The 11,542-nt window shown below is 34.5% G+C and overlaps 1 protein-coding gene across 1 annotated transcript; it reads right to left on the bottom strand.

Moving 5' to 3' along the window:
• Positions 599-3,419, bottom strand: LOC105157437 (putative late blight resistance protein homolog R1A-3). The gene has a single exon (XM_011073845.2). The coding sequence runs from the start codon at positions 3,294-3,296 to the stop codon at positions 678-680; it is 2,619 nt and encodes an 872-aa protein (XP_011072147.1). The 5' UTR covers positions 3,297-3,419; the 3' UTR covers positions 599-677.

Raw genomic sequence — 11,542 nt, 5'->3', positions numbered from 1 at the left:
CAATTTATTAACTAAGAAATGAAATTAATTTGAACATTCCTAAAAAATTAAAGGAGGATCAAAACAATACTAATATTTTCAGTATATAGCACGATCCTTATTGTGATATCCAAAAATATAATAATCTCGGACCATAAAATAACTGATCACTAAATCATGCAGAAACAAACAATTTATGACCATATTATATTGTTTTTTGTCTGGTAAATAATAATTGGCTCCCCTAAATGAGTAACTCTAATTTCTAGTGCAGTTGCATAGTCCCTCTGCATACAAGTTGTCTAACAAAAATAGAAAGAGTCAATTATTTTTTGTCATTCGAACTATAATTTATAACTGTTTTTCAATCAATTTTTTTGTCGAAAAAACATCCCATGCAGTGCTCATGTAATGTTTAAATGTTATGTAATGTGAATTTTCCACATATACACAATATTTGATAATTCTCCGAAAGAAAAATCAACAAAAAGATGGTCGTATATGGCAAAATGTAAATTTTATAAAGTTGAGATGGTGAGTTGACACGAAAAAAAAAAAGTTTCGATGGTAAAATATAAAAACAAGCATATTTCGAATGACAAAATATAATTTACCCAAATAGAAATCATATTACAAGAAATCCCAGAATTATTTTATCACAACTCAGATGTCACACATATATATACAATGCCTAGGAATTAAACAGTAACTTGTTTTCCATCTACATAAACATAAAGGCTCTCATTTCCATTTTCCCTTTGGACATTCAGTATTTCCATTGCCGAATTGATGACAGACTCACTGCAATTATCCAAATGAATGGATTGTAGTGTGTTTATATCTCCAATGCTTAACGGGATTTCCTCCAATTTACGAACCTTTTCGAGAGAAAGGCTCTGGAGATTTGGAAAATGGACATCCTCTGCTCCCCATCGTACCAAATAACAATTCCAAATGAACAACGTTTTCAGCCGAAGAAATTCCCCTTCAATCGGATTCCACACTTGCCCAGAGGTGGCATCATATAGTTTAAACACTTCAAGATTGGGCAACGAAGAACCAATTATCGTCATCTTGTCCCAAGAAATAGCGCAGAAGGACAAATCCAACTTCTTAAGTGAAGTCGGGAAGGCTATGTTCTCCAAGTGAGAATAGTACGCAACGTAGAGTGATTCAAGTTTATCAAGGTGCGCAAGATTGTTAAGAGAGTAGCGATTATCCCGAGGGAAATCCATATAATTAGCTTGTAGTTCCCTCAAATTTGGGACTCTTTTAACAACCTCCTCAGAACACTTAAAAGCTCCTGATGAAAGAGTAGTTAGATTTTCCAGGACAGCTGAATCTTGTCCCTCCAACTGATTAGTTAGTGGATCAGGTAATCTATGAACTCCAAGCTTGAGATGCCTCAGTTTCGGTATCTCCCAAACTTCAGATGGCACAACTAACTCGTCATAAAATTCATAAACTAAATGGACATCCAAAATCTGTAGATTCCAAAGTAGAGAAATCGTACTAGCAAGTAGAAGTTTTCCTGTAACCCAATATTCATCATGGCAACAATAGTCGTTAACCTCAAGGCACCGCAATTTTGTGTGGTGGGGAAATGTGAATGATTGAATATAAATCAGTTCAAGTACCTTCACCCATCTTAAGCTATTCAGATTTGGATACACATTATTACAGGCCTCGCATACAGATGGACTGGCAACTCCACCAAAAACTTGTTTTATCTTAATCTGCCTGCCCAGCTTGTGACTACACAGGAAACAATCATGACTTTCTTTGGGTCTTCCAGGAAAAGAAATGTATTGTGTTTTAGGGACACGGATAAGCTGTTCTCTGTTAGATTCCCTAAAACATAGCTCCCTTAGGATGTCATGAATGCTGCATGTTTTTATTCTGCCGCTGCGCGTCCATTTACTAATCAAAATTAGATTCCTATCGGTAAGATCCTTCAAGTATTCCTTTGCAACTTCTTCCAGGCTTTTACCTTCTACAGGTTTTAGAAACCCCTCACTGATCCATAATTTGATTAGCTCGGACGCTTTGATTGTATCATCTTCAGGAAAAACTCTCATATAAAGAAAGCATGGTTTAAGATGAAGAGGCAAGCTTTTGTAACTCAAAGACAATATTTTTAAACAAGACTCATCATATCCAGATCTGACGAATGAGGTTACATTATCTTCAACAAACTTCCAATATTCTGTTGTTCTATTGGATTTTGAAAGAAGTCCACCAATTGTTACAATTGCCAAAGGAAGTCCGCGACACCCTTTCGCAATTTTCCTACCAATTTCTTCCAATTCTTGGTGTGGGCAACTCTGTTGCTGAAAGACTTTTTCACATAGTAGATCCCAACTTTTATCCTCGTCTAAAAGGTTCAATGTTAAATAATGATTATCAAAACCTAAAGGACGAGCCACATCCAACAGCCTTGTAGTCACCAATATTCGACTTCCATTCCTATTATCTGGAAAAGATGATTTGAAATCTTCCCAAGCTTTGATACTCCACAAATCATCTAAAACAATCAAATACCTTTTACCAAATAAAAGTTTGTGCATACGTTCTCCTAGTTCAGCTAGGTCTACTTCATTAGCTGCACTTTTTTTGATATTTTTGCAATGTAGGAGATACTTTAGAAGAATTTCTCGAACACTATATTGTTGAGATATTGAAAACCAAATGCGCATATCAAAGCGATTGACGATATATGCATAATCAAAAGCATTTCGAGCTAGAGTTGTCTTACCAATGCCTCCCATCCCGACGATTGGGAGGATCCGAAGATCAGATTCATCTCTAGTAAGCTCATCCACGACCTGAAGCAAGCGTTCGTCAAATCCCACCATAGTATTCTTGTCACCGGAAGGAACCTCAGTAGAACCCACAGACACCGAAACTATAGGCTGTTGTTCTTTGACGTCGACCCATTCTTCTTTAACCATCATCAGCTTTTCGGTGATGGAATAAAGCTTCTCGATGATTTTGTCCATATCTTCACAGAAAGATGAGAGGGCGAGCATATGAAGACTTTGATCTTGAGATCTTTCACCGAGTTGATTCACCACGTGGAAGTCAATGATATCATCTGCTTCATCAGCAACAACGGCAAGTTGCTTCGCGAGATGTTCCATTTCTGGGCTTATTCTCTGGGAATGAAGTTCGAGAAACCCTTGCAAGAACTCCACCTTTTCCTGCAAGCTTTGAATTTGATCTGTATCTAGATGAAGCCGATGACGACGAGCAGGGTGCTGGACATTGTCCAGAACATGCCCAAGAGAAACCAAAGATGCATAAGCTGCTACTGCCATCTGAATTGCTGCGAGTTCAAAGAAGAAAAAATACAAGATGTGTATATATGATTGTTGTTTGCGCAAGTGAAGTGAAAGTAAAGAAAGAAGCTTTGACTATATATAAATCCCAGACAATAATTGTGTGTTTTTCCTTGAACTATATTTTTTCAGACAGAACATTGGTCGACATGTCACGTGAGGTGCAATGTTTCATGCCAACTTCTTAATTTTTTTTTTTTTTTTTTTGACGTTCAGCAGCACACTTCACAACGGTCACTTAAGCTGGGAAAGCTAAAACCTATCCATTGAAACAAGGGAATGTATTTGTATATTACTTGTAAATTAGTTATATACAATTAATACGTTTGCTCATTATTAATTTTATCACTTCTAATTTCAAATGTTTAGTAGTTATTTCTTATCTGATCACTGTTACATGCGATACTGTAACATGTAATAATATCATATTTTAATCTTTGTTTAATATTTTGAGTACATATAACTAATATTACAAAAATAAGAAAAGGCACTATATGCTAAAAATAAATATTAAAATGATAATAATTAAAAGTAAGAGTGTAAAATAATTTTATATTAACATATTAATTGTAGACTAAACCAGAAATATTTTTTTGGTATGAATAAGTTAAAAAATTTGGGGGATCAACTCAGTAATAAATAGTAAATGAGTTAACTGTGTTAAAATTATATATTAATAAAAGCTGATAAATAAATAAACCAGAATTTTTTTTTTTTGTAGGAATAAACCAGAAATATTCTTTTAATAGGAATAAATTTATCCTTTTCATTTTAATAATATTTCTTATGGTAACACTTTTTCAAATATATTTTTTTGATTAAATTAATTAGACTTTTTCTTTAGATTAATATTTGAGTAGAGATTTGGATATAAATATCTATTAAGATTTGAATAAATAATAATTTAGTTTCGACTTAATTTCATTAACTACCCAGTATATAAGGGTGACAAAATATAAATATAGAATATAGTTAAAAAAAATTACACACAAAAATGTTAGCATGCAGGCACCGCACCGTATAAATTAATATTTCTATCTTTTGAATTTGAAATTTAAGTTTGATTTTGATCTGCAAATAGAACGGGTCCGTTGACTCCATCCATATATGTCAGCTCTCTTACATGACTTATCAAATAACAATAAAAATATAACATAATTAATATTATCCGAATAAATTATGTGGCAAGTTGCTGCTTTTTGTTAATTCACATAAATCTGCTGGCAATCAATAAGCACGTGCAATGCTGGTTCTCTTAGTAATAACGTACTTCTTTTTTCTTTATGATTTTCTAAAAAAACATATACGTAATGCTATCTGTAGGGTTGAAATCTCTCAGTGATATCTCTTTTCAAAAATACCTAATCAACTATTACAGGTATAACTGGAGTACAAAACTCCTTAACACAGACCAAATATAAACGATATTAAGTATAAAAATATACAAAAATAAAAAATACTTGTGAAGATGAGAGTGGGCTCAGAATGCTGCCAAGATCACCACAGTTCCTCCAGTTATCCAATAGTCACAAAGACTACTCAATAGGACGGCCAATACCCACGGTTACTCCACAAAGATCTCACACACAAACAACCGATCACCGAGATCTTTCTCAAAGATCAGTCACAACTCACTTAAGATGTTCACATAGAACTGTTTTAGAGCTTTGAGAAGAGAGAATGAGTACAGTACTGTATATTTACGGACAAGGAGAAATTCCTCTTTTATAGATGCGAGAAAGAGCCGTTGAAGGCAAGTCTACGGTGGCTTTCCTTTTGCCATTGATTTGGCTAAGGAAAGCCATCTCAATAATAGGAGATGGACATGGAAAAGAGAATCCATGACAGAAGAGGAATCGCAAGAAGAGAAGAAGAGAGAAAAGGGTTTCTTGTTGGCGTAGAGTGAGTGAGAAATGAGGGACAAAAACTAGGGCAGCAGTATAAGTAAATAGGGTCGGGTCGAGTTACCGGGTAGGGTGTGAGTGAGAGCATCCAAGTGGGTTTGGGCCTTAGTTCGAATAGGCCTACCAACAAATGGTCATTGGGCCATATTTTTCATTACATACTCCACCTTGGACCAATGATCCTAAAAGGAACTTGGTCCGGAGTATAGTGGATCTTGGCAATCATCATCATATCTGGAGGCCCTCCCAGCTTGTACCTGCAAGAAAGACCAACTAGGACAATAGAGAAGTTAGTCAGGGATTAATCTCAAGATTTTTAAACAAGCAGTGAATTTTTGCACAGGGAGGCTTTTGGTTCCCATATCAGCGGGGTTATCCTCTGTTTTGATCTTTTCTAGTTTTATAATATCTTTACCCACAATGTCCCGGATGAAATGGAATCTAATATCAATATGTTTTGTACGATCATGAAAAATAGGGTTTTTACAAAGTTGTATAGAAGACTGACTGTCCGAAAAAACAACTAACTTTTCTTTTGAAAAACCAATTTCTTTGATAAGACCATCAAGCCAAATGGCTTCTTTGAAAGCTTCGGTTTGTAGCAATGTATTCCGCTTCAGTGGTTGAGAAAGCAACTATGTGTTGTAGTTGGGATTTCCAACTAATGCATGCACCACACAAGGTAAACACATAAGAAGTAGTGGACTTACGACTATCGCGATCATTTGCATAATTAGAGTCCACATATCCAACAAGTTGAGTATAATCAGAATTTTTAGAAAAAGTGATGCCAATGTCAACAGAACCACGCAAATATCTAAGCAAACATTTCAATGCTTCCCAATGAGGTGTACCGGGGTTAGACATGTACTTACTAAGACAACTATGGCATATGCAATATGAGGCCTTGTGCAAACCATGAGATACATGATAGAACCAATAACATTAGAATAAGGTACCTTTTTCATCTTGGCTTTTTCAAACTCAGTTTTGGGGGATAGGTCTTTTGAAAGTTGAAAATGTGCAGCTAGAGGTACCGATACAAGTTTTGCATTTTCCATGGAAAACTTTTTCAAAACAGACAAGATGTAGGATTTTTAGTTTAGAAGAATGGAAGATTTTTCTCTATTTCTAGAGATTTTCATGCCAAGAATTTGCTTTGTATTTCCAAGATCTTTCATTTTAAAAACATTACAAAGTTGTTTTTGTAAATCACTAATGAGATGAGAATTTGGGCTAGCAATAAGCATGTCGTCAACATAGAGAACTAGAAAGATGGGTGAATCATGCACATGCTTAAAGTAAAGGCAATGATCATAATGACTCCTATTGAATTTCAAAGAATGCATGAATGAGTCAAATTTCTTATTCCACTGTCTAGGAGATTGTTTTAGATCATATAGTGATTTTTTTCAGCAAACACACAAATTCAGGCTTGGATTCATCAACAAAACCAGCAGGTTGGTTCATATAAATATTCTCATCCAAATCACCATGTAGAAGAGCAGTTTTAACATCCATTTGTTTGAGTTCCCAGTTGTAATGTGCAGTGAGAGCAAGGATAAAGCGAAGCAGTTGTATATTTAACGACAGGAGAAAAAATCTCATTGTAATCTATCCCCTCTTTTTGTGTGAACCCCTTAGCTACCAACCTAGCCTTGTATTTAATAGGATTTTTTTGTTTGATTTTATAAATCCACTTGCAATCTACTATGGAGGCATATTTTGGTTTTGGAACTAAAATCCAGGTTTTGTGTTCTTTTAACGACTTCATTTCATCTTTCATGGCACAAAGCCACTGTTTGGATTTTAAAGCCTCATCTATGCTAGTAGGTTCAGTCATTTTGGTATTTAGGGCAGTTTCAAAGTCTCTAAGTTTCATAGGAGTCCTAATTTGCCTTCTATTTCTGTCCCTAGCAAGTTGGTAGTTTTCTAATGGGTTTGGTTCAGGATTTTCTGCATTTTCAGTCTCATTTTCAGGTACAGTTTCTAAAGTGTTTTCTAACTCTCCCTCTTGTTGGTTATCCCCTAAGTTGTTCTCCATCTTATTAAAAGTTTTCTCTTTTTCTAGGGTTTGAGTTTTCTCTAAGCAAGGCATTTCGTTTTCATTAAAAGTAACATCTCTACTGATTAAAACCTTAAAACCGGGTTGACTACGTACCCAAAGTCTATATCCCTTAACCACCACAGGATAACCAATAAAAAACACATTTTATGGCCCTAGGTTCTAATTTATCAACAGATTGATGAACAAATGCAGCACATCCAAAAACACGTAACGCAGATAAATGAGGAATTTTATTAGTCCAAATATATTCAGGGGTTTTTCCAAGTAATGGCACAGAAGGGGACATATTTATCAAATGTGCAGCAGTAAGAACAGCCTCACCCCAAAACGTTTTTGACAAACCAGAACTTACAAGTAAGCATCTTTATCAAGCAATGTGCGATTCATTCTTTCAGCAATTCCATTTTGTTGGGGGGTATAGGGGTTGGTTTTATACCTTTTTATGCCATATTTATCACACATTTCAGAAAAAATTTGATTACAAAATTCCAAACCATTATCAGTACGAAGAGATTTCAACCTTTTTTCAGTTTGGTTTTCAACTAAAACTCTCCATTTTTCAAACTTTTCAAACACTTCAGATTTGTGCTTCATTAAGAAGATGAAAACTTTTCTAGAAAATTATCTATAATAGATAAGAAATATCGATTACCACCATGAGTAGGCACATTCGAAGGTCCCCAAACATCAGCATGCACATAATCAAGAATGCAAGTAGACATGGAGGGATTTGGGGAGGGTGAAGCAGGGAAATGCACTTTATGATGTTTACCAAGAACACAATCATCACAAAATTTCAGTTTCTCAATGTTCTCATTCAAGATACCATCTTTTCTTAAAAAATCAAGACCCTTTTGACTGATATGACCAAGTCTCGTATGCCATAAAGTAGTTGAATCACATTGAGAAACAGATGCAGCAAGATTATCATAAGAAACAGTGCATATATAAAGATTACGCTTACGTTCAGCTTTGAAAACAACTAATGAGCCCTTCATGATTTTCATGAGGCCTTTACCCCATCTACCCTCAAGACCATCTTCGTCTAATGCGGCACAAGAAATAAGATTATGGCTCAAATCAGGAACATATCTGACATTTTTCAAAGTCATTTTATAGCCATCTTTAAAACACAAAGAAATGTCACCAAGACCTTCAATTTCACATCTTTTCTCATTAGCCATAGAAACAAAACCAGCATGCTCATATCACAAATTAGTGAAAATACCTTTGAAAGGACTCATATGAAATGTGCAGCCAGAATCAATCAACCATTCATGCATATCAAAAGAATTCACAGAGTTTGCTTCGCACACAACAAAAACTTCACCATTATTCTCATCAGAAACGTTATTAGCCTTTTCTTTTTCTTCATATCTATCTCGATTATCCTTTCTAGGTTTTCTACAATCCTTATTGTAGTGTCCTTTTATTCCACAGTTATAACAACGTCTCTCTCTGGTTTTGTCATCATTATTAGAGTTCTCCCTAGGTCTAGATTTATTTCGATTTCCATTTCTACTCTTACTCCTACTTTTGCTCCGGTTGTTATATCTAGAGTTTCTAAACTTAGATCTTCCCCTAACAGAATTCACCTCGTGTTGGTTTTGACTAGGTTTATTAGCCCTAAGGTCCATTTTCTTACTTTTAAGTCCATTCACAACAGTTTCAAGATTAACAGTGTCTCTACCATACTTAATAGTAGCTTTAACATCAGAATAAGATTCAGGAATAGCATTCAACAAAATAATTGGAGAATATTCATCAATATTTTTGTCACCAGTGAGTTTAATGTCCTGTATAAGCTTAGTAAAATCATCCAAGTTTTCATCAATGATTTTAGACAAGTCAAGTTTATATCTAAAAATTTTTTTCAATAAGAACAATTTACTAGGCAAAGATGTTTCAGTATAAAGCTCTTCAAGTTTATCCCACAATTTAGAAGAATTTTGTTTTCCAACTTTACGTAAAACAGTGTCAGACAAATTCAAAATAATCGAGAAGTAAGCAAATTCATCATTTTCTTGTATCTTTTCTTCAGAAATATTTTCCAGATAGTTGCCATCAATGGCTTTAAAAACTCTTTGTTGAATCAAAATTCCCTTCATTTTTTGTTGCCAGATTGAGAAATCGCTTTTTCCATCAAAAGGTTGTAGGTTATACCCGGCCATTTTAAAAAAAAAATTAAAGAAGGTTTCAGAAAGAGTTTTTAAACAAATTTCAGAAAAGAGATCCTTTTTGGTGAATAACAGAAAAGCACACACTCACAGCAGATATAAAACCAACAGTTGTAAACCAGGAAGTCACAAGGAAGGAATCAGAGATTTCAGCAGATAAATCAGGTCACAATAATCAACAGAGATTAAAGAAAAATATGTAGCAGCGGTTTTATGATTTCACAGAAAATATGAGATCACAAAGATCACAGTTATTCCAAAAACAGTTGATAAATAATGAGATCACTACAGAATATATATCAACAGATATATAGGAGATCACACAGATCAATATCAAGAAATCACATAGATTTGCAATAAAGTCACAAAAATTTAGGGATCACAACAGATCGAGAAACCGGAATAGCGAGAACCAAGGCTCACCAGCCTAAGTCCCGTCCAGATACCCGACGACCTCGAGGGTCCGACCTAGAGGGATATTAGGGGGTTTAACCGCGGTAAAACAGAAATAATAAGATATGACAAGAGTATAACAGAGATATCAATAGAAAGTAAAGAGGAGGGGTTTCAGAGAGTACCACCACCGGAAGCGTCGGATCAGAGATGGCTTTGATATCACTGTAGGGTTGAAATCCCTCAGTGATATCTCTTTTAAAAAATACCTAATCAATTATTACAGGTATAACTGGAGTACAAAACTCCTTAATACAGACCAAATATAAAAGATATTAAGTATAAAAATATACAAAAATCAGAAAATACTTGTGAAGATGAGAGTGGGCTCAGAATGCTGCCAAGATCACCACAGTTCCTCCAGTTATCCAATAGTCACAAAGACTACTCAACAGGACGGCCAATACCCACGGTTACTCCACAAAGATCTCACACACAAACAACCGATCACCAAGATCTTTCTCAAAGATCACTCACAACTCACTTAGAATGTTCACAGAGAACTGTTTTAGAGCTTTGAGAAGAGAGAATGAGTACAGTACTGTATATTTACGGACAAGGAGAAATTCCTCTTTTATAGATGCGAGAAAGAGCCGTTGAAGGCAAGTCTAAGGTGGCTTTCCTTTTGCCATTGATTTGGCTAAGGAAAGCCATCTCAATAATAGGAGATGGACATGGAAAAGAGAATCCATGACAGAAGAGGAATCGCAAGAAGAGAAGAAGAGAGAAAAGGGTTTCTTGTCGGCGCAGAGTGAGTGAGAAATGAGGGACAGAAACTAGGGCAACAGTATAAGTAAATAGGGTCGGGTCGAGTTACCGGGTAGGGTGTGAGTGTGGGCATCCAAGTGGGTTTGGCCTTAGTCCGAATGGGCCTACCAACAAATGGTCATTGGGCCATATTTTTCATTACACTATCTCAACGATGAATAGATGATATGGATGATTTGTAAGTATTGTATACAGGGATAATTATGCTTCTCTTTTCATGAAAATTATATTTAGTATTTTTTAGGTTTGCTTTCGTGTAACAAATAGATCCCTTTGTTAATTAAAAATTTCAAATGACTCCATTCAAAACGAATATGAAATCCATCTATATTCAACAAAATATAATTCAAAATTAGAATGGGAAAATTTTAATTTTTTATTTAAATTTATATATTATATCACATGAAACCACAGTTGCTACTGACTCGACTAACATATTATTATGTATGAGAGTATTTAGACATTACTTACAAGCAAAGTTGTCCACTATTATTATGATAACACGAGAGAAAATATAATATACTCATAGGACCACAATGATATCATTAAAACCTAGAAACAAAATAGAAATTGAAAATAAAAAATAGTAGTAATTGCCTTGCTCGATGTGACAAAAGCAATGGACAAAAATGAACTCATCATCCAAGACAAAATAAAATCAAGTGAGAATATTAATTAATTTTTCCACTAAATAAAAATATTTAGTGATAAAAAAATTATTTTATCATAATTATGAATTTTATAGTTTTGATAATAATTATTATTTTATAAAAATTATTATTGGTAACAACTAGTGGTATAAAATTCTATTTAAAGTTAATTACTAACTAATATATAGTGACAATCTAGTGACAA

This window comes from Sesamum indicum, linkage group LG3, assembly GCF_000512975.1.
Source record: "Sesamum indicum cultivar Zhongzhi No. 13 linkage group LG3, S_indicum_v1.0, whole genome shotgun sequence".
Lineage (NCBI taxonomy): Eukaryota > Viridiplantae > Streptophyta > Magnoliopsida > Lamiales > Pedaliaceae > Sesamum > Sesamum indicum.
Note: the sequence above shows the minus strand (reverse complement) of the source record. Positions and strands in the feature narration are given on the sequence as shown.

Excerpts from the sequence above, each read along its gene's own strand:
- LOC105157437 (XM_011073845.2), bottom strand. The coding sequence starts at position 3,296 with ATGGCAGTAGCAGCTTATGCATCTTTGGTTTCTCTTGGGCATGTTCTG.